General features: G+C 38.0%; 2 protein-coding genes across 3 annotated transcripts; one reads left to right on the forward strand and one right to left on the reverse strand.

The window, feature by feature from the left end:
* Positions 1–1,564: 1,564 nt before the first annotated feature.
* LOC111877013 (probable peptide/nitrate transporter At3g43790) lies at positions 1,565–5,418 on the forward strand. 2 transcript variants are annotated; one of them, XM_023873565.1, is made up of 17 exons: positions 1,567–1,867; positions 2,115–2,155; positions 2,256–2,316; positions 2,547–2,649; positions 2,782–2,884; positions 3,005–3,058; positions 3,126–3,188; positions 3,269–3,318; positions 3,390–3,465; positions 3,589–3,765; positions 3,858–3,945; positions 4,053–4,138; positions 4,224–4,331; positions 4,427–4,471; positions 4,760–4,848; positions 4,975–5,018; positions 5,162–5,418. In XM_023873565.1, the coding sequence occupies exons 1-17, from the start codon at positions 1,696–1,698 to the stop codon at positions 5,251–5,253; spliced, it is 1,452 nt and encodes a 483-aa protein (XP_023729333.1). In that variant the 5' UTR covers positions 1,567–1,695; the 3' UTR covers positions 5,254–5,418. The 2 variants fall into 2 exon arrangements, 1 of the variants encoding a protein (XP_023729333.1); XR_002845211.3 differs by lacking the exon at positions 5,162–5,418 and having other exon boundaries at positions 1,565–1,867; positions 4,076–4,138.
* An 18,688-nt stretch (positions 5,419–24,106) lies between these two features.
* On the reverse strand, positions 24,107–25,197 carry LOC111877014 (ubiquitin-fold modifier 1). Its single transcript, XM_023873567.3, has 4 exons — positions 25,039–25,197; positions 24,841–24,938; positions 24,408–24,440; positions 24,107–24,338 (listed from the first exon to the last, which is right to left on the reverse strand). Exons 1-4 carry the CDS (start codon positions 25,113–25,115, stop codon positions 24,271–24,273), a joined length of 276 nt encoding a protein of 91 aa, XP_023729335.1. The 5' UTR covers positions 25,116–25,197; the 3' UTR covers positions 24,107–24,270.
* Positions 25,198–25,696: the final 499 nt, after the last annotated feature.

Here is a 25,696-nt window from a genome sequence, read left to right on the forward strand (position 1 = left end):
TTTCCTTCTTAATTTTATAGGTGTCGTTGATGGTTTCGTGTTTGATTTTTTTTTCTATTTCAACATGTACTTTTTTATCCACAAAAACAATCCAATAAATTTTAATATTTAAATAAATTTCCATAAAAACAAATATTTATAATAAACTTATTTTAATTAAAATTTACCTTTATCGGGCTCAATTTTGAGAGCTCGTGTAGATGGTAAACAATTTCTTCATCTGTAAAACTCATTTTTTTAACAACATCCACACAAATTGATATTCGAATCAACTGATTCTTATTCGGACTAATACAAGGTATTGGTTTTTGGTTTAAGGCAAATTAATTTAACAATATCATAAACAAAAATAAAAAAATATGTTAAATTACGTTCTAGACTAACATTCCGGATGAGTATTTCAAACATTTTGGATTACATTATTCATATTGCGGACTGAAACTTAAAGTAGGGGTGCAAACGAACTGGACCGAGCCCGAACTTGGTTATGCTCGGCCTAGGATTGTTTAAGTTATACGAGGCTTGAGCTCGAGCTTTCTAGTACTGAGCTCGGTTCGAGCTCGTAAAGAATTATACAAGCTCGGCTTAGGCTCGAGCTCGACTATTTTATTTGTCTAACATGCCTAAATAAACTTAAGCTCAGTTCAAGCTCGTTAAGAAGCTCATTTAATAATTCCCCAAATATTGTTTTATTTTAATATATAAAACTAATAATAAATTATATTATATATAGGCTTGTTTAGGTTCGCGAGCCTAATCGAGCTTAGTGACATAGACTCGAGCTCAAGCTCGTTAAATAAATGAGCTTAATATTAAGCTCGATCTCGAATCGGGCTCGTTTAAATTGGTTTCGAGTAGAGCTTTTAACTAGCCAATCCCGAGTAGCTCACAAGTAGTTTGACTCGTTTGCACCCCAACTGAAAGTACTATTCCAGAATAACTTTTAATGGATAATCTACACTTATTTTGTTTAACTAAGGTGTGGTAGTAATAGATTTTAAGGTATTTATATGGTCATAATGGCTAAAAAAGTTATCACATTCTAGAGTTGCTACTCGTATTTTGGAATTGCTTTACACATTTCGAGAAATACGGAAAATCGTTTGTAATCTAAAATGCAAGTAATTAAACAGTACGATTAATTTGGTTTGTTGAATCTATGATAGAAAACGCTTAAAATTCTTTGAAATTGTGGTAGCAACAAATTCGGAATATCATAGCGTCCGAAATGTTGATTCCGATTTTAATGTGTGGCCCTGTGTATATAACTTTGGGAGTTTGGGTTACAGTGGTAAGTTTGAGCCATTTTCACATTTTGGCATACTCCGGAACCGGAATGGTCAATTCTAGAGAAAATGGTTAGTTAAAAAAAGTTGTGGTTAATATTAAAAAAAAAAAAAAAAAAAAAAACACTCCAAAGATTACTTAATTTCTCGATTGTTTTTGAATAATTAGATTAGAAAATGGTTAATATTGACAAATTCTATTGGACTAGTGGATGCAATTAAAAGATTAAAAATGAAAATCAATTAAGCAAGAATACGCGGGCTGTCTATTCATTCTTTTTGTCCTATTCCATCCAATCGGAAAACAGGCGAGTTTGATCAAACTCCATGAGTCCATGGCTGCGGTGGACTACCCAGACTCCCTATTTTGCAACCGTAAAACAGTGTCAGCCACTCGGAAGCTTTTGCAATGGAAGATACAGCCACTAACAGCACTCATTTGTCGTCGAAGAACAAAGAGAAGGATGCCAAATTAAGGTTTCACAATTGCCCCGGCTGCAAAATCGACCGTCTTAAAGAAGAACGAACCGGGTTGCCCTATGCACACCTTTCTTATATCTGGCTCGTTTCCCTCTGCACCGGTACTCGTTTTCTCTTTTATCAATTCATGATTTTAGTTACACCAAATTCAGTCGCTTCATTGATTTTTCTCTCTGTTATCCATATACTGCAAATTCTGTTGGTTTTGGGTGTAAATGATTCGTGGAACTTCCATATACCTCAATCGAATGATATCAACAAGTTTTTGGGGGAATTTTAAGTTAAACATTTAGATTCTCATGCTGAGGATATGATGCTAAGAGCTCGTTATATTGGTTTGTTTTTCAGCTCTGCCAATTTCTTCTCTCTACCCGTTCATTTACTTCATGGTATGCAAGTGCAATATTCAAATTTCTTAGTAAAATCATATTTTTCAATAACTTCTTGTTGACTCATAACTTGACTACATGTATATGATATCTTCTGCAGATTAGAGACTTTAATATTGCAAGTCAAGAGGAAGATATTGGTTACTATGCTGGATTTGTGGGTAAGCTATCTAGAGAACCCTTTTTAGGCATGACAAGATGCTATGAGTGATGTCAATGGGATAAAAAGTTGCAAATTTTTGTCCTACTCAATCCATAGATCTCTTGTATGTACAAAAGACCTAAATGCCCTCCTCAATCCTCATTATCATCATCGAAAATATCCATGAAATACTCTTCTTGAATGATATAAAAGTGGAGATTGTTTGATAAATTTGATATCTTTTTGTAGGTTCTTCATTCATGATTGGAAGAGCCTTGACTTCTCTGTTTTGGGGAGTGCTTGCTGATAGATATGGAAGAAAGCCTATAATACTAATTGGCACATTTTCAGTGTAAGCAGTGATATCATATGTTTTAACTAAAACAATTCAAAACTTAATGGGCTAAATGCAAGATATAGAAGTTTTTTGTTATTTCTTGCATTTAACCTAACTTTGATTGTTTCTTTTGACATATGGATTCAGGTTCATTTTCAACACGATGTTTGGACTCAGTTCATCCTTCTGGATGGCAATTTCTTCAAGATTTCTCCTTGGATGTTTTAACAGTCTACTAGGAACAATACGGGTATAATACCTTATATACATATGCATCTATATATGGAGTTTGGATTTAAAAACTAAAAAAGGACATAGATAAAGAAAAACATAGCTAGTTAATTTTGCTGTTTATTGAAATCTGTTATAGACATATGCTTCTGAAGTCTGCCATGAGGAATACCAAGCTTTAGCATTATCAATTGTAAGATCTTTACTATGTTTCTTTGTATTTCTTGTATTTATATTATCATATTAACTTATAATTTCAGGTGAGTACTTCTCGAGGAATTGGCTTAATTATTGGTCCTGCTATTGGAGGTTTCTTTGCACAGGTGCAAGTTTTATGGATTTATAAAATAAAATTGTGAATATTTTAAGATTCTTACTGTGTTTCTTTTTATATTCACATCAGCCTGCTGAGAAATACCCACAGTTTTTTTCTGAAAACTCTTTGTTTGGAAGGTAAATTCACTAAAATACATTCTTTGAAAGTTTTTTTTTTTTTTCTACTATATCATTACATGCTGTTGCAGGTTTCCATACTTTTTACCATGTCTTATTATATCCATCTACTCATTGGCTGTATTTATTTCTAGCTGGTGGCTTCCTGTAAGTATGCAATTATCTTTTTTTTTTTTTTTTTACTTCTTTTATCTTTAATACATTTGGAAAGTATTGCATTGCATGTTTTAATAATCTTGATTTGCAAATTTTTTAATTTGTTTTGTGAAGGAAACACTGCACAAACATCGCAATGAATTAGAAGTAGAAGCTTCTGAAAGTTTACTTGGTCAAAATGAGGTCAAAGCAGAAAAGATGTCTTCATTTGCTTTGTTGAAAAATTGGCCATTAATGTCTACAATCATTGTGTATTGTGTGTTTTCACTTCAGGAAATAGCTTATACAGAGGTAAATAAAAATACAAGTTTTATTTTACTTCTTCATTGCCAAAAATCACAATATCCTCAAATTCTAAATTAATGTTGTTTTTCTTTTTACAGATATTTTCTTTGTGGGCAGTTAGTGACAAAAGTTATGGAGGGCTTAGTTTTTCATCTCAAGATGTTGGTGAGATTCTTGCTATTTCAGGTAATCCAATTTGGATTTTTAATAAATATTTTTCATGGGGTTGTTGAAAGAAATCAAGAATAACATATATTTTGTATTGTATTTATTTACACATGAATTATATTCAGGTTTTGGGCTTTTATTGTTCCAGCTTCTACTATATCCATTAATCGAGAAACTTCTGGGCCCACTCACTGTCACACGCCTTTCAGCTGTAAGAAATTTGATGCTGAGAATGACGAGGGCATTCTAGTCTTTTTGTGTACATAGTTATTTAACCATTGTTTTCTTTGCTTCAGGTTATATCAATACCTATTTTATCAACTTATCCTTACATAGCAACGCTTTCAGGGTTTTCTCTTCTTCTAGCTGTCAATTGCGTATCATTAATGAGGAATTTTTTATCAGTAAGTAGATATTACTATATATATTTATATATTTTATCTTATTCTCTATATATATTTTTTAATATAAGTTAATCTTGATATATGTGGTTGTACAGGTGTCGCTAGTGACTGGGTTATTCATTTTGTTAAATAAATCTGTCGTAAGTCCTATCACTTTTCCATAAATAAAAAAAATTAAAAAAAAAAAACCTCTTTGATTATAATTTTTTTTTTAAAAGCACAACGTTTATTGATTTAGCCACTTGACTGTTTTCTGTTGTGATTAAGCCATTATGCTTTCTTGACAGCTTAAAAAGAAATTCCCGGTTTTAAAAAAGGACAAAATACATTATGCTTTTAAGTAGTATAAAATGGTGAAAGTTTAAGGGATTTTTTTTTTTTTTTTTTGTATGAAATGAATTGTGTTAATGATAAATAAATAAATAAAGGGCCAACATGAGCGAGGAGCTGCTAATGGCATTTCAATGACAGCCATGTCTGTCTCTAAAGCATTTGGTCCAGCTGGCGCAGGAGCACTGTAAGTCAAGTATTATTATAAAAATAAAAAATAATACTTTGAAAAATCTACCCAATTGTATTTGTAGCAATTATAATTTGAAGAAATGAAAGTAAAATATGTTGCTAATTCTCTATCATTTTTCAGCTTTTCTTTTGCACAAAAACGTCAAGTTGCTGCTATACTACCAGGTATGATGAAATATGAAATATCCTCTTCATCTTGATGCTAATTAATAATCTGCTATGTGAAAATGGGTCAATTTGATTACCAATAATAATTAATATTATGATTTTTTTTTTTTTTTTTTTTTTTACATGGATGTATTTATTAGGTGATCAACTGGTATTCTTTTCATTGAACATCCTTCAGTTTGTCGGGCTGGTTTTAACCTTCAAGCCTTTCATGGCGCAACCCAATGCATAGAACACAAGATAGATATTTGTACATTCATTAATGCCCTTATTATTATTATTATTATACAGTATAAAAAAGAAAAAGATGTGAGAATCCATAAGGAAGGTTTTCAGGTTCAAATACTTATTCTTGTAAAATATTAACTTAGTGGAATTTAAATCATGCTTTATCATATGTTGGTTGGTGTTTATAGATGGACATTTATGTGATAATATTTCACCTTTTTTTTTCTCGCTTTATGCAACAAAGTTGTTTCTTTATGCAAAATTTGTAAAGGTGTTTTATTGTAAACCTAAACGATATAATATTATAGAGATAACACATTAACATGTTAATGTTTTATCTTACATGCCAATTTATGTAACATTGTTTCAAACTTTTATAAAATGTAATTTTATAAACATGCATTCAACATGAAATGTGTATTCAAAATCACTTTATTGCATTAACCGATAGAAAAAAAGACAAAACTACAGAAATGATCCATGTGGTTTATTAATTTCTTTAGGTAAGGTCCAAAAATAATTTTGTTAGCAAAAAAGGTTCGTATTTTACAGTTAAGATGTGCTTTTGGTCCCTTTCTTATTAAGTTTAATAGCTTGACTGTTAACTTTTTGACTTTTTGAAAATGACAGTTTTACGTTTACACCCCGCTCCCGAGTTGAAGCAAAAAAAGAAGAGAAGAGAAAAGAAAATAAAGAGAGAAAAGAAAGGAAAACAAATTTGTCTTTTGTGCTCACGAGTTGGAGAGAAATGGAAGGAAAGTTATACATTTTATTCTTTCTTTTCAAATCCTCCCAAATCGAAAGAAAAGTTAGGAGGGAAAGTGATCATTTCATTTCCTTCCACTTCCTTCCTTTAATGAAACTCGGGAGCATCAATCTCTCTTACTTTCCTCTCATTTCCTTTCTTTTCTCTCCTTAAGTTGAACTCGGGAGCGGAGTGTTAGGGATCATTTCTACAATTGTATCTTTTTACCAAACAACAAAGACTATTTTTGTAATTTTTCTTTTTTATTTTATTTAAATATTATACATTAATTCTTTTAATTATTTTTTAATTAGTTTCTTAATCTATTATTTTTTATTGGATATTTATCCATTAATAAATATTATTTTTAATATATTATATTTATATATTAATAAATATTATTTTATCGGATTATTAACTTTTTAATTAATTTTTTTATTGGATTATTATATACTAATAAATATTATTTTTAATATATACTATTTATATATTTATAAATTTTATTTTATTAGATTATGACTTTTTTATTTAATTCTTTTTTAATTTTTTTGTTTTCTTTTAACTGCTTTCTTTATTATTTTAAATAAAAATCCTGAAAAATCTCACACCCCACCTCTCTTAATTTATTTTAATTATTTGAAAGATAACATATTTTGGATAACACCACCACCATCACTCGGTCACCACCACCACTACCGTCGGACCGCCTCCAACCCCTGTTACTATATATCTTAAATTTTCAGTAATTATTCACGAAGTGAGATCATCGTGTGTATTTTAGTTTTTACGTATTCACATGTAGCACCTGGTTCCTGGTATGTAAGATATATCTGAGTATTTTGTATTTTGGCCTTGGACTCAGCGAGTTGGAGGCCCGACTCGCCGAGTAGAGACGAGACTTGGGACGCGGTTAAGTTGGTGACTCGGCGAGTCCGTGCTGTCTGATGAAACCCTAATTTCCAAGGGTTTGCACCCTATTTAAACGGTCATTTGCGCCCCAACTCCGCCCCCCTTCACCCTCAAAAGCTCTTCATTCAGTATAACCCTTGTTCTTGTGAGTTTGAGGCTTTTTAGTGTGTTTCCTTGAAGATTTTGGGAAGGAAGAGGAGTAGATCAAGAGGAAGGGAAGGAAGCTAAGCATCTCCGTGTTCTCTCAGTAATTTCTTGGAGGTATAACTCGTTTTCCCTCTGTTTCTATGCTTATTACTCCATTAAAGTCCTTTTTGAACCATGTCCCAAGCTTGGTTGTGCATTGTTGGTTGATTCAAGTTGTTAGCCTTTAGATCTAGACCCTTTTCAGTCCCTGGAGCTTGGATCTACTGCCTTTATGGAGTCATATTGCACACAAGCCCTAGATCTACCCCTTTTGGTGCACTTTGAGCCTTAGAACCTTTATTGGTGATGATCTACACGTAAAGTTGGAAACTTTACATGTAAACCAGGCCCTAGGAGCCCAGATCTGTGGATAGCATAAGCTGGATTCAAGCAAAATCGACCATATAGAAACTGCATGGTAACGACTCGGCGAGTCGTTCATCTGACTCGGCGAGTCGGCTCGCGAGTCTCCGAGTTTGTCCCCTGTTCGTTGTGTCGAGTAGAGTAGTGAGTCACAGGGTGTGACTCAATGAGTTGGAAGTCGAACTCATCCATGAAGGAACTCGGCGAGTCATTGCCCTGACTCGGCGAGTTCAAGGCAATCTCCTTAGATCAAGACCAGACTCGGCGAGTTGTTCATACAACTCAGCGAGTCACAGCATAAGTGTTCATCGGATGAAGATGAACTCGGCGAGTTGTTCATACAACTCGGCGAGTAGGATGAAGGACTTGAACATCAGTTTGGAAGGAGAACTCGTCGAGTCATCGCCTAACTCGACGAGTAGAGACGGGATCCAGGTCAGTTGATTGGTTAAGGACTCGGCGAGTCGGGGAGCCAACTCGGCGAGTCAGGTCAACTGAAAGTTGACTCTGGCTTTGACTTTTAACTTGATCAAGGGTAAAATGATCAATTTACCCGAGGGTCAATTAGCAGTGTTTGATTGAGTGTTTTGTGGGAATTATAGCCGGAGGATTTCCGGAGCAGCAACAGCAGTCAATCAATTCCCACGCAGACCAGCAGCTATTTCGAGGTGAGTTTCCTTCCAGTAGGAACGAGTCTAAGGCACCAAGGCCGACCCATGTAGACGAGGTGTTAGCACTAGAGTGTGGGCCGAGCCCGTATCTCTTGGTTTAGTTAAGTACGATATATGTGTCGGTATGATAAAGTTGTCTATACTTGTTGTCTGTGTGATACTTGTATATTATGAGTTAGCGGTTGAGTGTGGGCAAGGCCCGTATCTCTCCGAGAGTGGAGTGTGGGCTAGGCCCGTATCTCCCAGATAGTAGAGTGTAGGCGAGGCCCGTATCTCCCAATTAGCGAAGTGTGGGCAGGGCCCGTATCTTCACGAGTGTGGGCGAGGCCCGTAACTCCCAGTTGAATGTTGTATGTTATATGCTTGCATGGTATGAGGTATTATGGGGAAACTCACTAAGCTTTGTGCTTACAGTTTACAGTTTTGGTTTCAGGTACCTCTTCATCGAAGGGGAAGGAGCCGGCGCGGTAGCGGCACATCATACACACATACTGGTTTCCGCATTTACGAGATTCCTCTGGGAATTATACTCTGATATTTCGATTGGTTGTATGATTTGGCTTTTAGACATGGGTTACGTTGTGATGTGGTTTGGTCAAACAATGTTTTTAATTATTAATGTTTTCTAAAGTAATGTTTTAAAAACGAAATTTTTGGACGTGAAATTGGGTCGTTACAAGTTGGTATCAGAGCCCTGGTTTGAGGGATTCGGACACACCTTCGGGGGGTGTCTGAACTCAAATCGAGGGGTCAAAAGATTTTGAAAAAAAAACGTTTTCTAAAATGTCAAGTAAAGTATTTTAAGAAGAAACGAAGTGTGTGATGTGCACAACCGGCCGAGCTCAAGTAAGTATTCCCCAAAGTACCCATACAAGCTTATCTTGTGTTTATCAGTTTCAGTAGAACAGCATGCTAGAATAGGACTAAGGATCTAATAGTGATGCCTTATGTGCCTGCTTTATGTGCTTCAGTGTATGAAAATTGCATGCTAGAATCGAGTAGACAACAGTAGGATAGCATGTTAGGTTATGCCTGATAGTATGAGTTTAGCTCTGTATGCTAGATCAGTTTCTCTCTATGAGAGCACATTTGCCTGAGATTGTTCCCTTAGTTCGAATGTTGCTTGCTTTGTGCTTTGAGGGACTCTGAGTGGTGGGAGTTAGCCATTAGGTGAATACGTCACGTCACGTGTGATCAGGGTTGAATAATCTTAGAGTGCTGGATTTGGCCCTATTGCGCAGCTCTCGTTTGAGTCTAACCGTTGTAGGGATGAGCCTGTTACTCGAAGGATTATCCGAGCCTCACCACATGTGATGGTATTCAGGTAATGGTTAATTGGCACTACTAAGAGACCTTCAGCAGCTGAGGACCTGGTAGGGTGGAGCCTGAGATTTCCCTAGGGAAAGCCTAGGATGAGTATAGCAGTGATTAGCCGTAGTGGAAGGGATCTAGTGGAGTCGAGGCAGTCCTTGAATGAAGTACGGATGGATGTGGAAGGTAGTATGGGCCCGTACTACTGAAAGCAGAGGATCCGTACCCGAACCAAGGAAGGCCAAGATAAGACCAGGGAACTTGTAAGTAGTTGTGATCCCTCAAGAAGTATCAGTATCACTAATGATTGTTATTATGTATTGCAGAATGGTGGTACTATGATCTAGGCCGATAGATGGCGGTTCAGGAGAGGGGTCAGGTTCGGGATCAGGTTCCGAGCCAGTAGATGAGGGACTACGCGAGTTCATCGCGTCAGAGATCACCAGGGGTATCCTTGAGTCGACCCCCATTATCTTCGGGTCGATCAAGGATGGGATCATCGAGTTGATGGAGGATCGCCTCAGGGCGTTCAGGAGTGACATGGCATCTGGCCAGTCAGGATCTCGCACGCTGTCCTTTAAGGACTTCAGGGGCAGTGGTGCGCCGGATTTCCACGGGGTGAAAGACCCCATTGCTTCCAGGCGATGGATTGCGGACATCGAGTCTGCACAGTTGACTAGCTTCTGCCCCGAGGGGTCGAAGGTGAGGTATGTCGCAGGGTGTTTACGAGACCGAGCTCGAGACTGGTGTGAGTCAGTGGGTGACTCGTTGGGAGCCTCAGCGATCGAGGCTATGACTTGGTCGGATTTTGTGACCAGATTCAGTGCAGAGTTTGCACCGGATGTCGAGCTTCAGCAGCTGGCCAGAGAGTTTTTGGACATGAGGCAGACGACGGAGACTGTGGCGGAGATCACCGCCAATTTCCGGGAGAGGGCTTTGTTGGTGCCCCAGTATGCGGGTGACGAGGATATGAGGAGGATCCGTTATCATGATATGCTGCGGGCTGACATCCGGGAGCGTGTTAGCTTTTCAGCTTGCCCTACCCTAGAGTCCATGATTTCCAGGGCGAGGGAAAGGGAGATCGATTTAGAGCACATTCGGAAGAGGAAAGCAGAGGCGGGGCAGGTGGTTGGGGCTTCAGGAAAGAAGCCCAGGGGATCAGATGGGAGGCCGAAAGGCCAAGGGGGACCTGGCCGCTGCGGGAAATGCGGCAGGACGCATGAGGGAGCATGTAGGATGGGATCAGCAGGCTGCTACAAGTGCGGCAAGGCAGGGCACTTTAGCAGGGATTGTACTACTCCTGTTTCGGCTATTCAGACTTCGGAGTTGTTGTGTTTTCACTGCAACCAGAGGGGCCACAAGAAGGCCAATTGCCCCCAGTTGACAGCATCTGCGCCAGTAAAGGCGCCAGCTCCAGCGACCTTGCAGATCACTGATGGCCGGCAAGGCAAGGCAGAGGCTCCGGTGGTGAGGAGCCGGGCATTTCAGCTGACTACCGAGGAGGCACGCGCCGCACCCGACGTGGTGACGGGTATGATTCTTTCCCTCTACTTTATTTTATGATGTTATGATATTGATATGTGCTCTGTGTGTATATGTATGCATTAGGATCGTTCCATGTGAACGACATCCCAGTTCATGTGTTGTTCGACTCGGGTGCCTCCCGATCATTTGTTTCCCTTGCGCTTAGCTAGAAGTTTCCTGAGTCTTCAGGCATATTGGATTGCCCTTTAGAGGTAGAGATTGCTGATGATCGATCGGTGCGAGCATCGATGGTGTTTCGGGATTGTGTATTGCGTTTATTTGAGGAGCACTACTTGGTAGACTTGGTTCCCATTCCGTTGCGCGGGAACAAGGTGATTATAGGCATGGATTGGCTGAACCCTAATGGGGCGGTGATAGACTGCGCACAACAGCTAGTGCGAGTCAGGACCCCAGGTGGGGGAGAGTTAGTGATTCATGGCGAGAGGCCACATTGCGGACCCACTGTATGTTCAGCAGCGAGGGCTAGACGCTATCTTCAACAGGGATGCGCAGGATATGTCGCATATGTGATGGATACCCGGGAGGCAGGTAAGGCGACAGTGAGCGAGGTTCCGGTGGTTCGAGATTTCGCAGATGTTTTCCCAGAGGAGCTTCTTGGGATACCTCCGGAACGACAGGTGGAGTTCAGGATTGACCTCGTTCCTGGTGCGGCTCCGATAGCCAAGGCACCGTATCGGTTGGCTCCTCCCGAGATGCAGGAGTTGTCTACGCAGCTGCAGGAGCTGCTAGACAAGGGATTTATTCGTCCGAGCAGTTCACCCTGGGGAGCCCCGATCCTGTTTATGAAGAAGAAGGATGGATCACACCGGATGTGCATAGACTACCGGGAGCTGAATAAGGTAACGGTGAAGAACCGTTACCCACTCCCGAGGATTGATGATCTCTTTGACCAGCTTCAGGGAGCGTCTTGGTTTTCCAAGATCGATTTGCGTTCGTGATACCATCAGATGAGGTTCAGAGAGGAGGATGCGCAGAAGACCGCGTTTCGGACGCGCTATGGCCATTATGAGTTCGTGGTGATGCCGTTTGGGCTCACCAATGCTCCTGCCGCATTCATGGACCTCATGAACCGCGTATGCAGACCGATGATGGATCGGTCTGTGATAGTTTTCATTGACGACGTCTTGGTTTATTCCAAGACATAGGAGGAGCATGAGAAGCATCTGAGAGAGGTATTGGAGACCCTGAGGAGGGAGAGCTTGTATGTCAAGTTCTCCAAGTGTGAGTTTTGGTTGCGCGAGGTGCAATTTCTCGGACACCTTGTCAACCAGAACGGGATTCTAGTCGACCCGGCCAAGGTCGAGGCCGTGATGAGATGGGAGGTTCCTAAGTCTCCATCCGAGATTCGGAGCTTCCTGGGATTAGCAGGCTACTATTGGAGATTCATTCAGGATTTCTCCAAGATAGTCGTACCCCTGATGCGGCTGACGAAGAAAGCCGTAGTCTTTCGGTGGGGACCCGAGCAGCAGGCTGCGTTTGAGACGCTGAAACAGAGATTGTGCGAGGCGCCAATCTTAGCCCTGCCAGAGGGCGTAGAGGATTTTGTGGTTTACTGTGAAGCGTCCATTGCAGGGTTGGGTGCGGTACTGATGCAGAGGGGGGCATGTCATTGCCTACGCTTCGAGGCAGCTCAAGCCTCACGAGGCGAACTACCCGACGCATGATTTAGAGTTGGGGGCGGTGGTTTTTGCCCTCAAGATTTGGCGGCATTACCTCTACGGGGTTTGATGTACCATCTACACGGACCACAAGAGTTTGAGGTACCTCATGGATCAGCCGAATCTGAACATGAGGCAGCATCGGTGGTTGGACGTGGTGAAGGATTATGATTGTGAGATCCTTTACCACCCAGGGAAGGCCAATGTGGTGGCCGATGCGCTTAGCCGCAAGGCGGCGCCGATCAGGGATATGTGTATGAGGATGACTGTGGTGACTCCTCTGTTGGAGCAGATCCGGGAGGCTCAACAGGAGGCTATGAAGGAGGAGCATCGGAAGAGTGAGCGAATAGTGGGTCAAGTCACCTCTTTCGATTATGATAGCCGAGGACTATTGAGTCTACACCGTAGGGTGTGGGTGCCATATCACGGAGGCGTGCGCCAGATCTTGATGGAGGAGGCGCATAAATCCCGATTATCTATTCATCCAGGGGCGACGGAGATGTATAGGGTCCTTCGTCTAGATTATTGGTGGCCCTGCATGAAACGGGATGTGGCTTGGTACGTCGAGCGGTGCTTGACCTGCAGGAAGGTCAAGGCCGAACATCAGAGACCGCATGGCAAGATGCAGCCGTTGGACATCCCGTTGTGGAAATGGGAAGATATCACGATGGATTTTATCACGAAGCTTCCCAGGACCGCGCGTGGAGTAGATTCGATTTGGGTCATCGTCGATCGATTGACCAAGAGTGCTCGTTTTATTCCGATTCAGGAGAGCATATCGGCCGAGAAATTGGCCGACATCTATATTATGGAGATTGTGGCGCGGCACGGGGTGCTAGTATCGGTTATCTCGGACAGGGATGTGCATTTTACTTCCAGGTTTTGGAAGAGGTTTTACTCCATTAAAGTCCTTTTTGAACCATGTCCCAAGCTTGGTTGTGCATTGTTGGTTGATTCAAGTTGTTAGCCTTTAGATCTAGACCCTTTTTCAGTCCCTGGAGCTTGGATCTACTTCCTTTATGGAGTCATATTGCACACAAGCCCTAGATCTACCCCTTTTGGTGTACTTTGAGCCTTAGAACCTTTATTGGCGATGATCTACACGTAAAGTTGGAAACTTTACATGTAAACCAGGCCCTAGGAGCCCAGATCTGTGGATAGCATAAGTTGGATTCAAGCAAAATCGACCATATAGAGACTGCATGGTAGCGACTCGGCGAGTCGTTCATCTGACTCGGCGAGTCTGCTCGCGAGTCTCCGAGTTTGTCCCCTGTTCGTTGTGTCGAGTAGAGTAGTGAGTCACAGGGTGTGACTCAATGAGTTGGAAGCCGAACTCATCCATGAAGGAACTCGGCGAGTCATTGTCCTAACTCGGCGAGTTCAAGGCAATCTCCTTAGATCAAGATTAGACTCGGCGAGTCACAGCGTAAGTGTTCATCGGATGAAGATGAACTCGGCGAGTTGTTCATACAACTCGGCGAGTAAGATGAAGGACTTGAACATCAGTTTGGAAGGAGAACTCGTCGAGTCATCGCCTAACTCGACGAGTAGAGACGGGATCCAGGTCAGTTGATTGGTTAAGGACTCGGCGAGTCGAGGAGCCAACTCGGCGAGTCAGGTCAACTGAAAGTTGACTCTGGCTTTGACTTTTAACTTGATCAAGGGTAAAATGGTCAATTTACCCGAGGGTCAGTTAGCAGTGTTTGATTGAGTGTTTTGTGGGAATTATAGCCGGAGGATTTCCGGAGCAGCAACAGCAGTTAGTCAATTCCCACGCAGACCAGCAGCTATTTCGAGGTGAGTTTCCTTCCAGTAGGAACGGGTCTAAGGCACCAAGACGACCCATGTAGACGAGGTGTTAGCGCTAGAGTGTGGGCTGAGCCCGTATCTCTTGGTTTAGTTAAGTACGATATATGTGTCAGTGTGATAAAGTTGTCTATACTTGTTGTTTGTGTGATACTTGTATATTATGAGTTAGCAGTTGAGTGTGGGCAAGGCCCGTATCTCTCCGAGAGTGGAGTGTGGACTAGGACCGTATCTCCCAGATAGTAGAGTGTGGGCGAGGCCCGTATCTCCCGGTTAGCGAAGTGTGGGCAGGGCCCGTATCTTCACGAGTGTGGGCGAGGCCCGCATCTCCCGGCTAGCGAAGTGTAGGCAGGGCCCGTATCTTCACGAGTGTGGGCGAGGCCCGTAACTCCCAGTTGAATGTTGTATGTTATATGCTTGCATGGTATGAGTTATTATGGGGGAACTCACTAAGCTTTGTGCTTACAGTTTACAGTTTTGGTTTCAGGTACCTCTTCATCGAAGGGGAAGAAGCTGGCGCGGTAGCGGCACATCATACACACACACTAGTTTCCGCATTTACGAGATTCCTCTGGGAATTATACTCTGATATTTCGATTGGTTGTATGATTTGGCTTTTAGACATGGGTTACGTTGTGATGTGGTTTGGTCAAACAATGTTTTTAATTATTAATGTTTTCTAAAGTAATGTTTTAAAAACGAAATTTTTGGACGTGAAATTGGGTTGTTACTGTTGGATAAGGTGTCTAAGTCCATAACTTATTTGGTACATACTTGACCCGACCCGGCATGGTCCATTTGGGTTGCACTTCACCTAAACGATTTATGGATAATTTTATGAGAATTGTATACTTACGATTTATTAATATATTATAAGTTATAATATATTAATATAAAGTCATGTTATTTAATTAGTTTTAGTCTTAAATTAATTATGAATTAATTTAGAGATTAAAAGGAAGACTAATTAAATTGTGGGCTATTGTTTTATATGGTGTGGGCTAACACTCATTTGTTAATGGGCTAGGCTTATATGGAAGTCCATGGATGATCCATGGAGCTTTTAACCCATGGATCCTTGGAAAAGGAAAGGTCATGGGTTATTAGGGTTTCACCCTAACCATGTACACTATATAAGCATGCTTATGTTGCATGAAATAGCCACTAGTGTGGTTTTGTGTGTGTGGCCGATTTTCTATGTGTGTATACACTCTCTCAAAGTTTTCCAAGTGTTTGTGGTGATTTGTGATTCTATATTAGGCATTCACACTATTGGTGCTTGGCTCTCAAATTCCAAGGAATCAATCACATCAAAAGGTATGTAATCTCATCTAACTCTTTTATGTTTAAATGTTCCCCATGCCATGTTAGATAGGTTATGAACCTTGGAAAATTATTATTTTGCATGTATTTAGACAAACATAGATCCAAGGTTTATTAGGGTTGCATGCACACTTAGGAAGTGTTAGATTGCTCAAAACCCAACAGTGGTATCAGAGCCTAGGCTTGTTTTCTTGAATACTTGATGCAAATTGCTGAAAATCGAAGATTTTATGCTCTCTGCACAGCTGACTCGCCGAGTCCATGAAGGGATTCGTCGAGTCAAAGACAAAATTCATCCAACTCGGGGAGTTGGTTCATGCACTCGACGAGTTGGACCCCCAGACAGCATATCTTCGAGTTTTGGTGCTGGAATTGGTCTAGAATCATTACCTTAAACTTTTTTGGACTCATAAAACCTGTTTTTGATGTGGTAATGATGATGGTGGACCAATTTCAAGGTTATAATCAAATTTCAAGTTTATATGTGTTCATATGTTTCTTGAAATTGTTGATGTGGATGTTCATGTTCATATGAGTTTTGTTAGATCATAGGAATTATTTGCAAATTGTTTGTTAGTTAATTCTTGATCTTAATGTGTTTTAATGGAATTCATAATTTGTCCTCAAGTTATGGAATTCCAAAAGAGTTTTTCTTTTAAATGTTTTTTAAGAAGTTGTAGGTTACATTTTCTTGAAGAGTTTTTCCCATAAATGCTTTTATGGACTTCATAACTTGTCCTCAAGTCATGGATTTCCAAGAGACTCTTCATTAAAAGTTTTAAACACTTAATTAAAACTCATAAGTTATGAATATCCAAAAGTTTATGAATTGTTCAAAACTTGCCCTCAAGTTTTGGAATTTGTAAAGTCTCACACAAACTTTAATTCCATACCCTAGAAGTTTTAAAAGTTAAAATTCTACCCTTATACTATTTATAACATTAATGGTTAATTATTATATATATGTATAAGAATAAGTCGTTCTACCGTTAGTAGGCCTCATTCACGAAGCCGGTCTATAAGGTGGGTATAAGGTTGTTGCCTATAAAATGGCAACTTAATGGGTGTCCACTCTCACCCACCGCTTTCTTGATCGGTGGAGGGTCGTTAGCCGAACGGGTAGGACAATGACTTTAAATTCACATTAAAAGTATAATGATTATTATAAAGTAACTAAATATTTTTTTTATTTAATTCCCAATCTTAGTTACTTTAGGAAAAATGTGAATTTGGTGCTAGCCCATGGAATTCACACTTTGTACCTTACCAAGTCGTTGGTGGAGCGTGTGTGGTTAACCGGCACACTAACTTGGACTAGTAAGGATCACGAAGGGTGACTTAATGTTTGTCATAGATCAATGGAGCGTGTGTGGTTAACCGGCACATTGATTGGGTGATAATATTAAGGGTACCAAGTGAATTGGTATGGTTATTCACACCTTGTTTTGTGATCTTCGGCATCCCAGTCACAAAATTTGAGAGGGCACACTCGAGATTGAAACATGCCATTGAAAAGTTCAATGAATCTCAAAAGATCTAGGAATTTCAAATCCAACTAAAACCTAATAAATTATTTCGTTTTTCATGGTGGAAATTGGTGAATCGTCATGCGCCTACCTTCAAATATTTTATAGCTTGGATTACGGCATCCCTCTTCCAAATTATAAAATATTGTGTTGGGTCCTAGCCTTAATATTTCATATTGGGTGTTATATTAAGGACTTTGAATCAACTAACTTGATTTTCTCCCATTATAGATGTCTGGTTCAGACAACTATGATCTTCCCAAATCTCTTGAAGATGGTGTCCCTCAACATCATGCTTCACTTCCTCCACCTCCTCCAATTATTCTCCCTCACCCACAAGTTCTTGAAAAGTTTAAAGTTACTCAATCCCTATTGGCAAGCATAGTTTATGTGTGCTCACATCTTGGAGATAAAGTCACATATTGACAAGCCGGGAGAGTTGGGTGTCAAAGTCCCGTGAAAGTTGGATGTTCAATCACTTTCTTAGTAACATAGTGAGTCTTTTTGGGACTACTATGAGACAGACTATGACATGACCCTTAATGATGTTATCTATTTGCTTGGTTTTGTGGAATCAGCAATGATTTGGAACACCAGTAAAGCAAATTTGATTAAAAGAACAACTTCCCAAGTCTTAAATGGACATTGACAATGGTAGCATTGGATATCTAGAAAAGGATTTCTCTTCCCAATGGAAAGGGATCGACCATAGTCAACTCGGTTGACCAAATGGTAAAGATAAATGCTAAGTCTGAGATAGTCTCATGTGCCATTACCAAAGGGTCCATGTGTTTTGTTGCCAAAGGAAGGGGCATTGGTTGCGAAGCTGCCCTATTTACCTGAAAGATCATAAGATTGATCAAGTCAAAAAGTTTGACTCTACTTCGGGTAAAGTCCACTGTCTAACTCTATTAAGTTCCTATTTGGAGATTCTTATTACATAATGTGAATGGGTCACATGCTGATGTTTTTAAGAATCAAAGAAAAGATAGGAAGCTTAAAGTAAGTATATGTTGATTCTGATTGCAAAGGTGGGTTTCGATCGCATGGTTCGGCAATTAGAATTTTGAGCTGTTGCTTAGGAGTTATGATATATTGCTTATGAATAGATAACAACAAGGTTTTCATGTGGATTGTAAGGATAAGTTTTTCCGCAAAGTTTTAAAATAATAAAAAAAAGGAGTTTTAATTTTATTTATTTTAAAAATATCCTTACAATGGCATCTGTGGAAAATTGTTGCTTATATGTTTCCAGTAATAGCAATATTGGAAAGTGGATTTGATTCTTTCATTTGTGGTAGTGTCTGAATTTACCAAATGAAGAAAGTTTTCATCACCCAAGTTTCAATTGGACAGAAACTTGGAATCATACAAGTTGTATTGTATGATGAATGAGAATTTTCATCTTTGAAAATTAAGACTAATTCTTTGATCACATGTATATGTGAGTCAATTGAAGGACTAAGGAATTAGGTACACTGGGTGTGCGTTGGTCAAGGTCCACCACAAAGATTGATATGTCATGATTTACTTATGAAGTTAAGTATAATTCTATAACATTGGAAAGGTTACAATGTATGACAAAACAAATGAGAAGAATCAAATTAGGCAGAAAGATAAAAGTTTCTCAAATCTAAAAGGATGGGAGAGTACTTTAGTATCGTATTTCATGATCATCTTAATGATTATGAAACCATATCACAAATTCATACTCTAAGGACGTCTTAGTGCATTGTTATGGCTAAGAAGAGAGGTCATGAATTGTTGGATTGGTTAAGATCGAGAAGATGAGTCATACTTCGTTCCAAAACAATTCTTAGAGTCATACTCCAAGATTGTAACTTTGAGTGACATAAAGGAAGATTTATTAACACTAGTCAAATGTAAGAGTAAAATGTTTTCTACTCTTGTACATTTGAGATTGGTAAGTTGTGATGTCTTGGATGAGACAAAGACCAACTAAGACCAATTGTGTGAAGTGTTAGTCTTGATAAGAATCCGCATTGTTCCGTGAATATTTGTTTTGTCAAGGAATGGTTCTTGACTGGGGAAACTTATATGTCAAGGGGACAGTGCGAGCCTTAACGATCCTGAAAGAGTTTCAAGATTTAATCAAGAGTAAAACCTGTAATTTATCACTAGCACACGACTTAAGGTTTGCAACCTATCGTGTTGACATAATTCTTATTTCTGTACCTACTTCAAATAAGTTGAATTTGCATGTAAGTTATCAGAGTTCAACTTGGAAGCATTGGTGGGCCTTGTGCTACCAAGGTGACAAGAAACTAAGATTGAACAAGTTTAATCCATGTAAGGCTGAATTTGTCACTAACCTGATCTTGTGATTATGGTTTTGACAAATTCACATGGATAGGAACTCATACACTATAAAATCTAAGTGTCATAAGGTTTCTCTCCGATTCATGAAAATGATGGTGAGGAAACGCTTTCACTAAGTAGATTTTACGTAGATATCAATTGTGTTATTTGCATTTTCAAAAGTCGTTAGTGGAGCGCGTGTGGTTAACCGACACACTAACATGGACTTGTGAGAAATGGCAAATGCCTAAGCAATTGAGACTATGATTACGGCATCTCTTTTCATAGTCCTGAAAATTTTTTAGACACACATGTGAGCTATCTAAGAAAGGGTGTATGAATCTAAATTTCAGAAGTCCAGCAGATTTCTGGAAATATGTCAGAGCTAGTGGGAGCATAAGTGTTATGCTGATAATCATCATGTTAGTGGGAGCATGATTATTACGTTTAGTGTTGCAAGTTAGCAATGTTAATTATAGAAAAACAAAAGTTTCAATTCGTGAAGTTGCAAGGATTGAAAAAGTCATTTTGCTATAATTAAGGGAGAAGAAATCATACTTCATTTCAATTCTAAAGCTTAGATTGAGATTTTAATCATCTTTAGTCAAGAATATATATATATATATATATATATATATATATATATATATATATATATATATATATATATATATATGAATTTTATGTTGGAATGGTTCAACTTGAAGAAATTCTATATATATTGCGTTTTCAAAATTTGATTATGATTACGGCATCCCTCTTCATAGTTAAATTTTGAAAATATGGCAAATAAAAAATATTGTAGCAAAAGACTTGTCTAGTATCATGTCTTTATGTCAAACATCATGAATCGTGTCCCATATGCTTCGGATATAGGATCGATTGCATGTGCTATAATATTCATCTTTTCTAAATTTTCCAAATGCTTAAGGCATTGAGAAGGGAAAAGTCTAGAACTGGATATGACTAAAGTGATTAAGCAATTGTCAAGGACAATCTGAGGTTCGCCAAAGATTGGTTGCTCAGGGAAAGTTGGAAGTATGATGTAAGTTGTCGGAAACGACCATATTGACATATTCTGAAAAGAAGTAACTCTTGTTCGGAAGCGATAGTCAAAATGGGGCTATGGAAATGTCTCCATAGGTGGAAGTTATTCAATCTATGTAAGATTAGAAAACCTTAATGCAAGAAGGATGTTCAAAGCAATGTACTTTGAATATGAGACTTCCGTTCCATAGAAGTTGACCTTCTTTGGAATACTCTGTAATGACTGGTGACAAGGTTTTGGTGACTTTGTGCATAATCATTACAAGAGGAACATTGCATAAAAGTTTAAAATCTAACAGATTTTTTGGTAAATGATAGGAATCGGGGATTCTCACATTTACAATAAGGATTTGGGATTGTGAAATAAGTATCAATGGAATCATGTTCAATTGTTCTACATCACAATGTAAGGATCATAGACAAACATAGTGTGCATACTTGGAGTATGGCATAACTATTGTTTTAGAAAAACAAAGTGTACATGGCAGGAGCATGGGACGACTGTTGTTTTTATTCAAGTCTTAAGTTGATTGTTTGAAACATTATACAATGAATAATGTGTAATCAATATGGTGATAAATAAAAGGTGGTTCTATTTATATTCAAAAGGGTTCTGAGACCATATTGGATTTGATTATTATTGTGTTTCACTTTGCATGTTTTGACTTCCAAAATAGCTAGGTTATTCTTTCCGAATGACTAAGTTATTTAAACACTCCATAGTCGTTCATATGTTGGAAGTAGGTATGAATCAAGACTGTCATGAATCGAGTTTGTAGATGGCTAAACGGGTTTAGTCATAGCAATGGTTGCTACAACATTCATGAGTGCTCATAAGTTATGAGTATTGGAATAAACCCACGCTCACTTGTATCACTTCATGGAATTTATCTCGAGTGATCGTGAGACGGTAATATCATATAAATCTTCAAACCTAGAGATATGAGTTGTTACCTATGAGTCGGTTGTGCATTGATTGCACGTAAACGCATCAGTAACTTGATGTTATAAAACGTGCCTTTGTGTACAATTCAACAAGTAGTAGAACAAGCATATGAGTCGAAGTTTATCTGTTCCTTCTAGAAATAGAAGCGATATCTGGGGCCCTCGATGATTTTGTTGTGACCTATGTACCGGCCGGTCAGAACTAAATTGATGTGTTCGATTAAGTTCTTTGTCAAACAAATCGGAAATCGGGAAACAAACTGCTGGACAATAAGTACGACGTTGTTCCATGTATTTGTCCGGTTGATATCATGAGAACGGAGGATTATATGATCACTTATCTAAAATGGCGCTTCATAGTTCAACAGAGTTTTCGAGAGCTACGATTGCTGGTTGGTTCCTAAAGTAACATACGCAAATATAGTTATTAGACTTATCCAAGTGGGAGTCTGTTGGATAAGGTGTCTAAGTCCATAACTTATTTGGTACATACTTGACCCGACCCGGCATGGTCCATTTAGGTTGCACTTCACCTAAACGATTTATGGATAATTTTATGAGAATTGTATACTTACGATTTATTAATATATTATAAGTTATAATATATTAATATAAAGTAATGTTATTTAATTAGTTTTAGTCTTAAATTAATTATGAATTAATTTAGAGATTAAAAGGAAGACTAATTAAATTGTGGGCTATTGTTTTATATGGTGTGGGCTAACACTCATTTGTTAATGGGCTAGGCTTATATGGAAGTCCATGGATGATCCATGGAGCTTTTAACCCATGGATCCTTGGAAAAGGAAAGGTCATGGGTTATTAGGGTTTCACCCTAACCATGTACACTATATAAGCATGCTTATGTTGCATGAAATAGCCACTAGTGTGATTTTGTGTGTGTGGCCGATTTTCTATGTGTGTATACACTCTCTCAAAGTTTTCCAAGTGTTTGTGGTGATTTGTGATTCCATTTGAGGCATTCACACTATTGGTGCTTGGCTCTCAAACTCCAAGGAATCAATCACATCAAAAGGTATGTAATCTCATCTAACTCTTTTATGTTTAAATGTTCCCCATGCTATGTTAGATAGGTTATGAACCTTGGAAAATTATTATTTTGCATGTATTTAGACAAACATAGATCCAAGGTTTATTAGGGTTGCATGCACACTTAGGAAGTGTTAGATTGCTCAAAACCCAACAGTTATATCACATGTATCTAATTTTGTTATATATTTTTCAATAAACTTATGATTTTGACATATAATTTCCCTAAAAATACTTCTACATGAATTACTAAATCTGAATAGTCCCCGATTACTCCCAAATACTCGCTACTCGACAGTCAGTTGTTCTATAACCTTGCCACCACCTACGGCAGCTCTCTCTGGTGGTTTGAAAACCTTTGATTTAATATTATCATCATCATTTGCGATGTCGGTAACGATTGGTCGGGTGAAGGTTGTTTGTTTTTCGGGGTTTGTTGTGCATTATGTGGGTAGTCGACCTGTGTAGTTTTCATTGAGAATGTCCAACATTAGGTGATGATCGGCAATTTCTAGCAAGATGATACAACGACGCAAGGTGGGTAGAAGGCAACGAATAGTGGAACTGAAAATGAGTGTTTGGATCGGACCTCCTGGTGGTTCAAATGATGGTGGTTGTAGCAGATTATGGTCAGCTTAGCGGCAAACATGGAAAATTTTGGTAAATTGTGAAGAGGTTGTCGCAGGTGGCTATCGGCAGCGTTAGGTGGAATTAGTTAGCGGGGTTTTCGTCGTACCATCGATGAAGGCGATTGGTGGTTGTCCCGACGACGGGAGACGGCTTTTTACATATTTTGACGACTTTGTAGTGGAACTGATAATATTTATTATACATAAAAATAATAAATTAAAAATAATAATCCAATAAAAATGATTTAATCCAATAAAAAAATTAATTAAAAGAAAATAATAATCCAATAAAGTAATATTTATTAATTTATAAATATTAGTATTAAAAATAATATTTATGAATATATAATAATCCAATAAAAAAATTAATTCAATAAAAAAGAAATTAAAAAAAATAATCTAATAATGTAACATTTATTAATATATAAATATAATATATTAAAAAAATATTTATTAATATATAATAATCTAACAAAAAATAATCCAATAAAAAAAAATTAAAAACAATTAATGTATATTAATTCAATAAAATTAAAAAAAAAAATTACAAAATGATCCTTATAGTTTGATAAAAAGATAACTCTAGAAATGGTCCACTAGAAATGGTCCCTAGTGGTAAAACCGTCATTTTCAAAAAATTATCAGCCAAACTTTTAAACTTAAAAATCAAAACCACAACAAAACCCACGAAATAGGGACTTTTTTTTGCTAATATACTTTTATTTAGGCCTTACCCAAAGAATCGACAAATCACAAGTACAATTTCTGCAGTTTTATGTAGAAAAAATAAAATATGATTTCATAAGCATGCGTTAAACCCATCATAAAAGGAAGATCAAGTTGTGTATTGGCAGTATTTATTGATATTTTCATTCATTGTTCTTCAAAGCATCATCATCATATTCATAATTCATGGCCATCAACCTCTGAAATTTTAAGCCTTTTTTAACAAACAAAACATAACACAAAATTATTGGTCAATAAAGATCTAAGCAGCTCCAACCCTATCACGAGGAATCAGGCGAAGTTCTGAGCCATGTTTCAAGAACACATTGCCTGCCAAAACCAAAACCATCATCACATTATTATTTAACACCATAATCATAATCATAAATGCTAACATACCTGCACTTTGTTGAGGATTGATTCCAACACCATCTGCAAAATGAATACAGAAAATGGATTTAGCATACTACTACCAATTTTTATGCAACTTTGTTGTTGGTAATAGAAAATGTGCAAAGTTTTGAATGTTTTTAGGGTTTTAAGGTTGTTTAATTCTTGAGATCACTGCTAATTCACCTTCTTCGAATTCATTATTCGCCTTATTGTGTGGCAAATTGTGGAGAAGCAATCATAAGGAATTCTCTTAAAGTCTCACCAATTTGTGGTCTCTAATTATTGATCGTGTTTAAGTAGGAAATGGCAAGAATAGGAGTATATGTTTAAAAACTCATAGAATGCATAACCATTAAGCAACAGCAGGATGAACTAGAAACTAGAAAGAATCAATTGCGACAACATTAGGGCATGATATATTAAACGAAAATTGGGTTACCATTTGTGATGATGGCGCTAGTTTGGGGAGGGACTTTGAATTCTTCCGCTGCATATTTAAGAACAGCAGTGAATGGAGCTCCCTCTGGAACGCTAAACCTAGAAGCAGATCGAGGACACATATAGCAAAAGAATTAACGGATTAAACGAAAATCAAAACCCTATGGCTATGAGGGAAGAAGAAGTCAAGGTTACATACACTTTGAAAGGAAGCTTCGGATCGGAGGTCAGAATAACCTTGAACGACACTTTCCCTCCGGCAGCAGCACTCGCCATAGCAGCAGATCTTTTGTTGCTTCGCCTCCGTTCCGTTTGAGATTGTATTTAGGACAGGAGAAATCTCTTGTAAAATATTAATATACCAAAACAAAACTGAGTTGGAACGTATTTACTACGCTAGTTAGTGGAATGGCAAATTGAGGTTTTTTTTTTTTTTTTTTTTTTGAAAAAAAAAATCATTAAATTTTATTTTCACATATTATACTCTTTAACAAATTATTAAACTATCGAAAAAGCATTATTAATATTAATAATAAGAGGTTTGACACTTTTTATTAAGTTGGATAGTCAAAAAAGTAGCTTAAGAGAATAATAAATGTGTCTGTCTATATAAAGCTATATTTAGAATTAGACTAAGCTTAAGTTCATTTAACTAAATAAACATTAAAAAAAATGAAAAATTACAAAACTAATCATTATTTTTCAGTTTTTAGTCCAAAATTAGGAATTACCTCAAATTAACCATCGAAACCGTATGTATAGAAAACCGTCTAGTGTTTTGACCAGAGACTTACGGTTTCGGTTTTTGTATATAAGAAAAAAAAAATCAAAAAACCATGCGAAACCATAGGATTCTT

The sequence above is a fragment of the Lactuca sativa genome, chromosome 5, assembly GCF_002870075.4.
Source record: "Lactuca sativa cultivar Salinas chromosome 5, Lsat_Salinas_v11, whole genome shotgun sequence".
NCBI classification, from domain to species: Eukaryota; Viridiplantae; Streptophyta; class Magnoliopsida; order Asterales; family Asteraceae; genus Lactuca; species Lactuca sativa.

Bases quoted from the DNA above. Each gene is read 5' to 3' on its own strand.
- LOC111877014 (XM_023873567.3), bottom strand. From the start codon at position 25,115: ATGGCGAGTGCTGCTGCCGGAGGGAAAGTGTCGTTCAAGGTTATTCTG. The intron at 24,441-24,840 runs GTAACCCAATTT...TTCATTTTGCAG, and splicing joins TAGCGCCATCATCACAAATG to ATGGTGTTGGAATCAATCCT. The intron at 24,339-24,407 runs GTATGTTAGCAT...TGGTTTTGGCAG, and splicing joins CAATCCTCAACAAAGTGCAG to GCAATGTGTTCTTGAAACAT.
- LOC111877013 (XM_023873565.1), top strand. From the start codon at position 1,696: ATGGAAGATACAGCCACTAACAGCACTCATTTGTCGTCGAAGAACAAA. The intron at 2,650-2,781 runs GTAAGCAGTGAT...ATATGGATTCAG, and splicing joins CTAATTGGCACATTTTCAGT to GTTCATTTTCAACACGATGT. The intron at 3,059-3,125 runs GTAAGATCTTTA...TTATAATTTCAG, and splicing joins AAGCTTTAGCATTATCAATT to GTGAGTACTTCTCGAGGAAT.